Below are 13,171 nucleotides of genomic sequence, written 5' to 3'. Positions count from 1 at the left end.
GTCTACGAGACTAAAAAAAAAAATCTAGAAAATGAAATAGAATGTCCCCATCTTGTTTTTTTTTTTTATTTGATTCCTGAATGTTCTAATGACATTTGGCTTTGTACTTTGTCCAATGCTGCTCCTACCCTCCAGCCTAGATGCATTGCTTTGGCATAAATTTTGATCCTATAAGTGTAGCATGAACACTTAGTAAGGGGATGAAATAATTCATTATTGACATGCTCTTGTTTTCTTTAGCCAACGTGTGCCAAACTTATCATTCTTTTCATTTAACACCTCCATTTGTTTCCTTTTTCTGTCATTATTTTCATTCACTGATTTACAAGATAAAATATTTTCATTTTATCCCAACAATCAATAGAAAAAACATTTGTTATATCATGCTCATATTCAGTAGATCATTTCTGGTAAGAAAGATAATGAAATAACCCAGTTCTGATAATCTTCTTATTTCTAGAGCATTAATAGACATTTATCTATAACCAAACAGTATTTATAAATGTTTTATTTTAATAATAGTGTTCTTCACCATTAAAAATAAGTATGGCTTGGTTTAGAGAAAATTTTCATGGCATTAAGGGTATAATTTTTTCAAAGTAAAATTACTTAATGTATTGTAGATGTTTATTCATTCTTTAAGAAATGCATGTGAATTTTGTTTAAAAGTATTCTATTCCTTGCAAATACTTCTTTAAATATAGGCTATATACTTGGGATTGGTGTCTGGGCACAATTTATTCTCTCAGCAGCCATTGTCCTCCTGTCTCCCTTCTCTACTGGTAGGCCATTTCCCCCGACAATACACTTGACAATTTGACAATAAATAAAGTTAAAATATCTATTAAAATATGGGCTATCCTTTGATGTATAATCTATTATAATATATAAAATAATTATTATTACATCTAAAACTTTAATAAGCCTTGTTTCATGTACTTCTCAGGCAATTTTATTTTGCCTCCAGATTATCAGTGATGAGAGTTCTTATGGCACAAACATTCTTTTATGCCTTCATATAAGTGGCCGTGAGTCCTGACTGAGCCACGTGACTGAGTCACCTTATTGCCATTTATGCTTTTGTGTTTAACTTCATGAGTTTGCCATAGATGCTTTTCTTCTCACCATGTCTGCCACAGCAGTTCCTACTTAATGAAATGCTGGGCAGAGAGGTACTCCCTCCTTAAGTAACATGGGAAACATAAAGCAATGTTTGCTATGGTGATAAATTACTTTCCACAGAAAAGAATGAGGGAATATGTTTAAAGCTGATGTAGAAAAAGTTTTCCTGTGTGTTATTCACATTAAACTGAAAAAATCATACATTATTTTCTATGCTACTAGTAATTTTAATGTGAATAAATATCACAATTAGACAAATGAAGTCCCACTGGGTATATATGCACTAAATATTAGTATCTTTAATTGCATTAAGACTTCATTCAAATATACAACCATTATACACGACATGCCTCTTTTTAACCATTAAAATGTCTGCCTAAAGCATGTGTCCACTGATGCTTTGTGTACAGTCAGTGCTATAGTGATAAGAAATGAGTGAACATTGGCAAGTTATGATGAACTGAATTTTATAACAAAAGTAAAGTCTCTGACATCGTATATAAGTTGAGAAAAATGATTTAAAAAATAGACATATATGAGAAAAAAGAACAATGTACAAGTACAGTTATTCATAAAAACATCCATGATCTGGCATAACTGATATCAGATACGTTCAGTTTTATCCTTCCACGGCGATACAGCTCAACAGAGACTCAAGGGTTCTTGTTACAGTAAAGTCACAGAACGCATTGTAGACAGCGTTGCTGGAAACTTGGTGTCCTACCTTTTATCTACTGACAGGCATGCTTTTATGTCTTTTCTTCCAATAGGAAGACCCACCTGTATCTGTGCCCTAGGCTTTACTGGGCCCAACTGTGGCAAGACCGTCTGCGAAGATTCTTGTCACAATGGAGGAAGCTGTGTCGTGACTGCTGGGAACCAGCCTTACTGCCACTGCCAATCAGACTACACTGGAGACAGGTGCCAGTACTGTAAGTGAGAGTGTCCCCTTTCAGCTTGCCAGCTGCAAGCTTTGTTTGTTTGTTTGTTTGTTTGTTTGTTTGTTTGTTTTTCGAGACAGGGTCTTTCTGTGTAGCCTTGGCTGTCCTGGACTCACTTTGTAGACCAGGCTGGCCGCGAACTCACAGCGATCCGCCTGCCTCTGCCTCCCAAGTGTGGGATTAAAGGCATGCGCCACCATGCCGGGCACCAGCTGCAAGCTTTGATGTTCCCGTGTGGACTGCGCCTCACATCTGTGTTCTTTCCTCTCTTCATTTTAGCCACACCTCCTCTTTTCAGGTCCGTTATCCTGTCACTTAAACTCAAATAAGTTTTACATTGTTTTCTATCCTTTCCTAAAAGATTTTATCTGTTTTCTAGCCCAGCTTAAATGTAAACTCTCATTATGATTGTCCCATCTACGTCCTTAACCCCCTTACTTCCTTCTCCGGCCAACCCGTGGAATTCATTCACTTGCCACTCCCAAACTCTCCTAAATAGCACAAGAAACTGCAACTAGAGAAAGCCCAGAGGTCGTTCGGCTGGGTTCATCCTCAGCTGCCCGGATACAGAACCAGAACTACTTTCTCCAGCTATGTGGATGTTTTTGTTTCTAGCAGGGTCTTTCTGGAAAAGACAAACACAAAATATCTCACGCCAGTATCTGTTAGGTCTCAACTTCATTTCCCTGTTCTCGCCGTCTATTACCTTATCTTTTACCTAGGGCGGCATTGTTTAGAACTGTATTTATTGCCATATCCCTCTGTATCTATTTCTCTATTGACTTCTGTCAAGTTTCCGCCTTTGCTGCAGTATAGAAGGAGCCCTTATGAGTCTCAAGTTGATTGATTCTTGCTATTTCTAGTGGTCAAATCGCAGCTCCTGGTTTACATTAGCTTCATCAACGTATTGATTTTTGTTCCTGAAGGTATTTTCTTCACTGATTTTTATAGTATTCTCCCTGGTTTCCATTTGTATTTTTTAAATTTTATTTATTTATTCACTGTATATCCTGATAGCAGCTCCCTCCTTCCAACGCAGTCCCGTCCTCCCACTCTCTTCCTCCTCTCTCCTTTCCCCTTCCTCTCCAAAAAGAAGAGCCCACCCCCTACAAACCTGCAGGAAAAACAAGCCCCATCAGGACTGAATGCATCCTGTTCTACTAAGACCAGACAGACAAGGCATCACAATTAGGTGGAAATGATCCAAAAGCTGGCAACTGAATCCATGTCAGAGACAACCCTGCTCCACTTGCTTGGGTACCAACGTGAAGACCAAGCTACTCATCAGTTACATATACGTAGGGGGCCTAGGTCCAGACCATCCGTAGGGTTTTTGTAGCAACTAAATGATAACTCTAAATCTATTTCATTGGATGAGTCTATACTTTCAGTTTCCAATCCTATATTCAATTTTTTTTGTGTGTGTGTGTGTGACAGCTAATCTTACCTCTCAATTATCCTGACTTTTTTTCACTTAGAATTCTCACCCTATCTTTAACGAGGAATATTTATTACTCAGCCCAAAATCTTGAAGTCTTTGATGACTCCTCAGAGTCCTTCAGTTCCTATCTTCACCCTTTCAAACACACCCAAAAGTGCAGGAGTGATGGGTCCATGGTTAATAACACTGGCTGTCCATAGGACCCAGGTTCAACTCCCAACACCCACATGGCAATTAACAACGGTCTCTAACTCCCGTTCCAGGGGATCTGACACCCTCCCACAGATACATCAAGGATGAAGAGAAAAAAAAAAAACAAATCATTAAAAAAAATAAAACTCACCCAAGATATGCGCCCTGTTCCTTTTGACTCTACTCTCAATCATCCAAGCTTCCAGGACATGTTTGTCTAATTTATTACTAACTGATACCTTCACTTCCTCCCTTTGCCACTAGTGTATACTATCAAATGACAGTCACATTTCTGTTTCGTGTAAAATAACATTTATTTCTATTTTAAGCACGTTCATTGAAATCTTTTTATATCCATGTACTAAGATCACTATTTTGATCTTGTCCATTCTTTTTGCTCAGCGATGGACTAGGTATTATTTTCTTTATTTTTTTTTAAATCACTGTTTCAAGAAGATAGAACCAGTGAACCAAAAAAGTCCTTTTTTGATGCCATGCAAGTATAAATTATTATAGCCAAAATCTGAACCAATCAACTTTTAGAATGCAATCCTTAAATTTACTTAATGTGCATCAAATCCTACCCCACATCTCTGGTCAGTGAAGGAAGCACAGGGCACAGTACGCAGCCATGCTATGTGCACTAGTTTGCTTGACAATGCAGCAATAATTATCCTGCCCTGGCATCACATTGGAACCACATCTGCTGCCTCAAGAAAACGGTCAATTTTCAGTCTCCACTTCCTTTTTTAAAAGTTTATTTTTTCTCATAAGAGGGCAAGCTCTTCTTGACAATATATAGACAACACTACACTATTGCCTATTACCCCTTTTACTGAATTCCGTGTGTCCCAGCACAGTTTCACATGAAAATACAATCCAGTTACACTAATGTGCTTTTGTTTCATATCCTCTTGCCCTCGCCTCTTTCAAATCAGCACGGCAGAGGATGTTCACATAATAGCTTTCTATTACTGCATTAAGTCCTCCTTGATTTTGTGCTCAATCATTCTAACAAACTCTAATAATGTCCAGGAAATGACAGGCAATTCCAGCTAGTGTCCCACAAGGTGTTCATTTTATAACCTCTCCTTTATTCTAGTGAGGCCATGGTCATGGTTATCTCCCATATAAATCTAACTTCTGTGTTATTTTGTTTATTGTATATTCCTCAGATCTGAGACTTCTTTGAAATTATACCTTGGACAATAGCTGATGAACAAACTGATAAATAATAATTTCATAAATAATATCTCTAAATGAAGGTAGCCTCAAAAAAAGAATTAAAAGACAATAAATATATTGTATTAAAAGTATCCGGGCTATTTATGGATAATCCAGAGTGTGCGTGTTTGTGTGTGTGTGTGTGTGTGTGTGTGTGTGTGTGTTGTTATTCTTGTTGTTTTGTTTTATTTTAAAGGGTCTTGTATATTTCTAACTGGCCCCAAGCTCGTGTGTGTGTGTGTGTGTGTGTGTGTGTGTGTGTGTGTATATATATATATATATATATATATATATATATACATACACATATATACATGACCTTGAAGTTGTTAACCTTAATCCTCTATCCTATCTTTAGACTCTGTGGACAGACATGTCCCAAAACACTCCATTTGGATTCATTTTTAAAAAATCTCTTGGTTCATTAGCCTGTAGGAAATTGATGCATTATACACTATCAATTATATTTCTTTATTTTTAAATTGAATAATCTGCATTCTTGATTCTCTTTGAATTGTCGTAAAAAGCTATATAGCTATCATTATATAAATTTATGTTCTTGCAAAGAACAAAATCTTGCATCTTAATTGACAACTTAATAGAATCACAGTGTGTGGCAGCACACTGCTTTTACCAAGCTGTGCTCCCCTCACTATTAGTAGTCAGAGCGCTTCCCGCCTTTTACTGCAAAGCACTTATTTAAATTAACCAATTAATTCTTAGACAGAGGTTAAATAAGTTGCCCAAGGTCCTGAAGTAGTCAGAATTGTACATGAGGAGTTGTTGATCAAGATGTCACCAAACATCCAGCAGAACATTGATACTAGTCTTTGCCTTGCAAATGACAAATCTAACATCTGATGAAGTGTAATAAATTCAGAATCCATCAATGTAAGTCAGCAAAGTTCAGTGGGCCCAGTGTTCTGTCAAAAGTATGCCTGGCATATGCAACAAGGCCCCCACACACCAGGTAATGAAGGAATGACAGAATAACTCATCGTGGCACCTAATTACAGTTTATTAGTGGGAGGGAAAATATCAGTTCTTAGTTGTGCTGAGTTAAAACATCTCACAACATTCAGTATCAAGGATAGAATCCAGAGGTCTGAATGCAAGATAATTTTAACAGTATCAATCTGGGGAGAAAAGAGAGATAAAAAGAAGCTAAGCTAAATTTTAATATTCTTTTAAGCTGTTTGCTGAAGCACATAATGGAGCTGCATTTTCATACGGGGTTAACATCAAGATTCCTACTATTAATCAAAGCAAATAAGCATAGCCTTGTATATTTAAATAGAGATGTCATTTGTGAAATCGACAATATCTGAGGTTATTTTTAATTAGAGGATAGTACCACTAAAACAATGCACCCCGTTAAGCCAGTTTACTCTGTTTGACACTGGAGGAACACCTGCATGGCTCCTTCCTACAAGTTGTCAGGGCAGACAAGAAGAAATGTATCTCTGAGACTAAACAATGTCCCAGCTGTTAAATGCAAAAAATTTTAAAACAAAAGAAGTTTATTTAGATTTCAGAAGTTGGTAGACCCAAGATGAATGCAATGATATAATGTGATTGTTGTTAGAATTATAGTCTTAAAACAAATTTTGAAAAATATATGAGCTATGGGCATGAGAAAATTGTGCTGGTGATGTAATCGGATTATTTTAGTGCTTGTCTTCAGGGGAGCTTTATGCTGTAGTCAGCTGATAAATTCACAGTTTGGTTTTGTGGGAACAGTACGTCAAATATTTCCTATTCTCAACTTACAATCTGTTGTGGTGTTTAGGAAAGGAAATAAGTCGCAGTAAAAATAATTTAATGGAACACAGGGATGAGCTATCCTTGTTCACAGAAAGAGCTTAGGATTCATTTGTAAAGGTGTGATTTCTTCATGGAAGTGGTACCTGTGGGTGATCTGAAGAGAAGAAGGCAGCCAGATGTGAGGGACCATGAGGAATAGCATATGGAGAAGAGCAAAGGGGAAGTCCTGGGGGGGACTGCAGGGAACTGACAGAGGCAGAGTGTTTCTCCCAGTGACCACACTCAGACATGGCAAGGCATGAAAACACGTGGAATTGTAACCAATGTCCACACTACCTTCGGGGTGAATTTTATTGGTGTGTTTTCCAAGTCTCCAAAATTAGGTTAAAGAATTTTCTCTTATTCTTTGTTAGAGTTTGTAAAGTTGAAATTCCAGGCTTATCTTTATACAGCATCCTACCACTTGACATACTGTCCACGCAGTGGCATATTGTAATCTGGTCTTCCAGGTTTCTACTTCATTAAAAAAGAAAGGAAATTTAAATTTCAGTTAGTAAGCTGACAGAAAGCCTTAGTAGAGACTTAAAATGACCAGGAAAATAAAACAATACTTTCAGTTGTTCCTCTTATTGCAGAGATGAACAGGAATGGAAGCCGTAATTCTAACACTACTGCCACAGGAAGTAAATGCCCTACAATCCCGAATGGATTCCACATCTGTCCCTTTTTTAGTTTCTTCAAAACAGTCTGAGTTTCAGTGGCATAAATCGTAGAGAGTGATCTACCGAGAGCCTCTGAATTCTCTAAAGAGTTCATCCATCCAAGCTCAGTCTGCATTGCACAGCCATTCCTAGGTGTCCTCTTTCTCTGAGCATTGAGCCATGGCCATTGCTCCCACAGTAACTCTCCTTCCAGCCCTTCAAACGTTTTGTTCTTCGTGTGTGACCACTGTACTATCTGCTGGATGTCTAAGCTCGTGCTCTGTCTTCCTAACTTTTCTTTGTGCTGGGAACGTGGTACTTCCCTCCTGCAGTTTTTTCACTATATTGTCACTATTCATGTTGTTGACTTTTTTGCATCACTAGAAGAGATGGTTGGCCTTGGGCTCTGTCATGTTCTACCATGCCTGCTGGGGTAACAGTGCCTGAAACGTGGATGAGTGTGCACATAGATAGTGCCTCTAACTTTTATGAATGTGCTCAGAGCTCGTCCATGGTTCATGTCTGAGTGTGCATGGGGCTGGTACCTCTAGCTTATATGAATATGCCAAGAGCTGGTTCCTGGAGCATCTGTGAGTGTGCACACACAGCCAGTGCCCTCAACATTTGTGGGTGTGCACACAGCCGGTGCTCTCAACAACTGTGGGTGTGTACAGAGCTGGTGCTGGAAGTATTTGTGACTATGCATGGAATGACACCAAAGCTAATATTCCTGCGTCTAGCTTGCAGGGCCCAGTTTTTTTCTGTACTCTGATAAGTGTCACTTAAAGGCAGAGCAAGGTTTGGGAAAATTTTTCCATACTAGCTCATTATGATTCACATCCCACAGACACTAGATGTTAATGTTTTTATTTTGAATGTAAAATATTCTTAACATTGAGCAAGATTTAAATTAATGTCTGTAAATATTTCTTTATTTTAGTTAATCATAATGAAGAGTGGAGAATGAAGGTTCAGATAATGGAATTGTAGTATTGTGCCTTTATATTAGTTCATTTAAAGGATTCTCAGGGTTACAAGATTAGAGATGAAGATGAATAATACTCAATAGTAAGACTAAAATTATGGAAAATATTTTTGGTACAAATTCATTAATCAATTAAGAACATAAAGGTAAAGAAAAAAATATATATTTTCATGAAGTAATTTAATAGAACCATAGCTAACTATTTAAAAAAACACAGTAAGTCATAAATAAGTTAAGCCACATACTTTATTTATTAAAACTGATTTGTCCAGCTGGTATATATTAAAAACACATAGTTGGATGAATGTATAGCCTAGTTGTCAGAGTGCTAGCCTAGCATATGAAAGACATGTCTGTAATTTCAGCACTCCTGGAGAAGCAGGAGGAGGAACAATAATTTAAGGTCATCCTTAAGCATATAGCCAATTCTAAGCCAATCTTGGCTATGACACCCTGTCTCAAGCCAACAAAATCACATATATTATTATCATTGCCTACACATTGGAAATACACTTTTTACTTATTAAACTTTTTTTTCACGTATCCTCGTTTCTACCACAGACAGAATTCTGCCTAAAAGTAGGCAAGATTAGATGCAGGCAGAGTTGATGGCCAATCTCTGCCAAGACATGGAAATATAGAGTTTTAAAAGACAACTCCTACATAAGTTTTTGGTCAATAGTAAACCAAAGGAAATATCAGTTTTATGTTAAAATGAGGTAAATACTACACTTTCAAATCATATATTTAAAGTCAGTAAACAGTCAGGCTTAAAGTTATATCAGAGTGTTTAGAATCTTACTAATATTTTTATAGATTTATAAGATATGACAGCATAATTGTTAGTTAACTATTGTGTCTGTGTGAGCATGTGTATATGTACATATGTATGTAGGTGTTTGTGGATGTGTGGTAGTTCACATGTATACAGGCTAGATGCAAACCTCAGGAGCCATCCCCCTTTTTGCTCTTCCCTCACCATCCATGCTTTGTTGTTGTTGTTTTAGAGACAGTGTCTTCAACAGCCTGATTCTCACAGGGTAAGCAAGTCTGGATGTCGATCGTGTCCTAAAGACCACTTGATTTTCTTCTCAAGTGCTGACTTCACACTGTACACACTCACATGGGTTCTAGAGATCAAAGGCAGCATTTTACCAACTGAGTTCTCTTTCTGGCCTTTCAAACAAATATTAACTCTATTTCATATATTTTGCACATGTAATTTTACTAATATGCTTAAATAATTTTAAGAATCTGAGTACAGATTCTTTTTTGTTTGTTTCCAATTTTAATCTTTGATGGTTTCATATATAGTGAACTGTAATCCTTTTCTCTTCATCACCTCTGTCTTCCACTGTAACCTTCTCAAAAAGTCCACTTCCTACTTTGTCACCTCTTTTTGCATGTGATCCACTGGTTTAATTGGAGTTGCTTTCAGGAGGATAGCCAAGAAGTTGTTTAACAGAGCAATAGCAGATCATCAACGGCTGTGCCTTTGGAAAATTCAGGCTTCTGAGAGTGGACATTTTCTTCTCTGCTAGCTTCATCTGATATTTAAGAGACTAACCTCACCAGCTCTTCACATGCTTCAACTATACTCATGGGAAAGGGCCGATCTTATAGTCTTCTGTCGTATTAACACCAGTACAGGTGTTAATGCAAGTTTCCAACATAAACAAGAATATGCTTGCGAGCTCCCATGTGCTAATTAAATGTAGACCTAGTCTCCCTTGGATGAAGGGTGAATAAAATCTGCCACAGAAATATAAAACAGGCCATTCATTCTTCAAAGACACCCATCCTTCGATGTCTCCACTGTTATTTAAAAGAAGCAATGATTGCAATCCATTTGGTGTTTGGAATTAAATAAGCCATGTAGATTCACAAAGAATTATCTTCCAAAAGGATTGGATACTTGAAAACAGCACAGGAAATAAATCCTGTGAGGCATGTACATAGATTAAACAAAAATATTTACTTTAGGCTTTTCTAGCAACAAACACATTGTTTCAACACAACTGCATGATTCATGTCATTCTTATAAGGGCATTGCAGGTATGAGATCCTAAAAATAAAATACCACTAGTGCAGTGGTTCTCAACCTGTGGTTCCTGACCCCACTGGTGGTTAAACAATGATCAGACGGGGGCATATATTAGATATTCCACCTTACACCCTTCAGAGTGGCTAAGATCAACAGCACAAGCAACAGCTCATGCTGCCTAGGTTGTGGAGCAAGGGGAACACCCCTACATTGCTGGTGGGAGTGAAAACTTACATAGTCACTTTGAAAACCAGTATGGTGGTTTTTCAGAATTTTGTGAATAGATCTACCTCAAGACCTACCTATACCATGTCTGGGCATATACCCAAAGGATGCTCCACCACACAATAAGGACACTTACTTGCTCAACTATGTGTATAGCAGCATTTTAAAAAAAATAATAGCCAAGAATTGAAACCAACTTAGATCTCCCTCAATTGAAGAATGCATAAAGACAATGTGGTACATTTATTCAATGGAGCATTCATTATTAAGCTTTTAAAAATAATGAAACTACAAAATTTGGTGGCAAATGCGTCAAACTAGAAAAGACCATCCTGAGTGAGGTGACCCAGACCTAGAATGACAAACACGGTATGTGCTAACTTATAAGTGGGTATTTAGATCTGTGGCTACAATCCAAAGATCTAAAAAAGCTGTATAACAAGGAAGGCTCAAGAAGGAAATCAGGAATATTACTGAGGCAGAGATAGAAGAGATGTATGGGGGATGGAAGGATGTTGGATTTTGTCATGAGCCTTTACAGTCTAATGAGATGATCAAGTGGTTTTGTTCTTTCAGTTAATTTATGAAATTGATTGCATTTAGTGAGGTTTTTTTGTGCTGAACCTTCTCTGCATCTCTGGGATGAAGCCTACTTGATCATGGTGGATGATCTTTTTAAATGTGTTTTAGGATTTGGTGTGCATTTAAGTGAGTATTTTTATATTTATGTTCATGAGGTAAATTGGTCTTTCTTTGTTTAGTCTTCATGTAATTTGAGCATCACGGTAATTGTGTCCTCATAAAAGGAATTGAGCAATGATCTTTCTATTTTGTGGAATAATTTGAGGAGGATGGGCATTAATCCTATTTGAAAGTCTTGTAGAAATCTGTCCTAAAACTGTCTGTCCCTTGGCTTTTTTTTAAATTGCTCGTCTGGTTCTTATTTAACTTTGTAAATCAGTATCTATTTAGAAAATTATCCATTTCTTTAAGATTTTGAAATTTGGGGAGTACATGTTTTAAAAATGTGCCCTTATGATTCTCTGGATTCCTCAGTGTTTTTATGTTCTCCCCTTTTAAAATCTTATTCATGTAGATATCCTCCCCTTGTCCTTTAACTAACTTGGATAAGGCTTTTTCCTATCCTGTTGATTTTCTCAGGGGACCAACTCTTTAATTATTTGTTCTGTTCTCTTTTTCATTTCAGCCTTCTATTTGGTTATTTCTTGTCATCTACTCTTCTTTGGGTTGCTTACTTCCTTTTGCTCTAGTGCTTTCAGTTACAAGTATAAAATCTATCTATCTATCTATCTATCTATCTATCTATCTATCTAAATCAAACACTATTTTTTTAATAATGCTACTGTATTTTATACTTACCAAACAAGAGATATCTAAATTTTTATTTATTTATTCAATTAATAATGTTACAGCCTGATCAATGCCCATTCTCTCCCCTCCTCCTAGCTCCACCCTCACACCCCCCTTCCTTCATTTCCTTCTCCTCTTCTACTCAGAGAAGGGGTGCCCCCCACCATGATCACCAACCTACCCCAGCACAGCAAGTCAGAGCAGGACTAAGAGCATCATTTCCCACTGAGACCAGACAAGGCAGCTCAGCTATGAGAAAGAGATCTAAGGGCAGGCAACAGAGCCCCTGCTCCAATTGTTATGGAACCCACATGAAAAACAAAGGACACAACTACTGCATATGTGTAAGGGATTTAGGTCTGGCCAATGCACTTTGGTTGACAATTCAGTCTCTGTGTGTGTGCCTCCATGGGCCCAGGTTAGTTGACTCTGTAGATCTTCTTGAGGTACCCTTGACCCCTCCAGGTCCTTCATTTTGTCCTTCTACTCATCCACAAGACACCCCTAGTTCTGCCTATTGTTTGGCTGTGAGTTTTTGAATCTGTGTCCATCAACTGCTAGACGAAGCCTCTCAGGAGGCAATTATGCTAGGCTCCAGTCAGAAAGCATAGCAGAAACCTAGGCCCCCTATAAAGATGTAGCCAAAGAGGCACCTTATGCTTCATGTGGGTCCTCTAGTAAGGGGAGTAGGAGATGCCTCTGACAGGGACTCTGTTTCCAACTTTTTGATAACTTCCCCTGGTGGGATTGCCTTGCCAGGCCACAGAGGAAGAGCACAAAATCAGTCCTAGTATGGCTTTGATGATCTGGGGTGGATGGGAAGGGGGGATTCCCTTCTTCTGAGGAATAGGGAAGGTGAGGGTGAAAGGAAGCGATGGTGATACTTGGAGAAGAAGAAGGATGTGTCTACAACCAGGATGTAAAGTGAATAAAAAATAAGAAGTTGAAAATTAGTGTCAGTGGTTTGCTCTCTCCCGTGGGGTATGTCCTAAGTTGGGCCAGTCTTTGGTTGGTCTTTCTTTCAAACTCTGTTCTATCTTTATCCATATACTTCTTGTATGCACAATAAACTTTTGGTTGAAGATTTTTAATTAATTTTTTACATATACATTTATATTATTAAACATATATACAATAAGCTACCTACAACAAGAAGAAGCA

The 13,171-nt window shown here is 37.7% G+C and overlaps 1 protein-coding gene across 5 annotated transcripts in view; it reads left to right on the top strand.

The window, feature by feature from the left end:
• Nucleotides 1-13,171, top strand: part of LRP1B (LDL receptor related protein 1B) — a 1,938,012-nt gene that overhangs the window by 1,873,711 nt on the left and 51,130 nt on the right. For all 5 annotated transcript variants that reach the window (XM_084800259.1, XM_084800256.1, XM_084800258.1 and 2 more), the window contains one exon: nt 1,893-2,054. In XM_084800259.1, the coding sequence (XP_084656385.1) occupies nt 1,893-2,054 (162 nt within the window). The remainder of the gene's footprint in view (nt 1-1,892; nt 2,055-13,171) is intronic.

The sequence above is a fragment of the Acomys minous genome (genome assembly GCF_964271855.1).
Source record: "Acomys minous genome assembly, chromosome: 10".
In the NCBI taxonomy this organism is placed as follows: domain Eukaryota; kingdom Metazoa; phylum Chordata; class Mammalia; order Rodentia; family Muridae; genus Acomys; species Acomys minous.
This window is presented reverse-complemented; position numbering and strand designations above follow the sequence as displayed.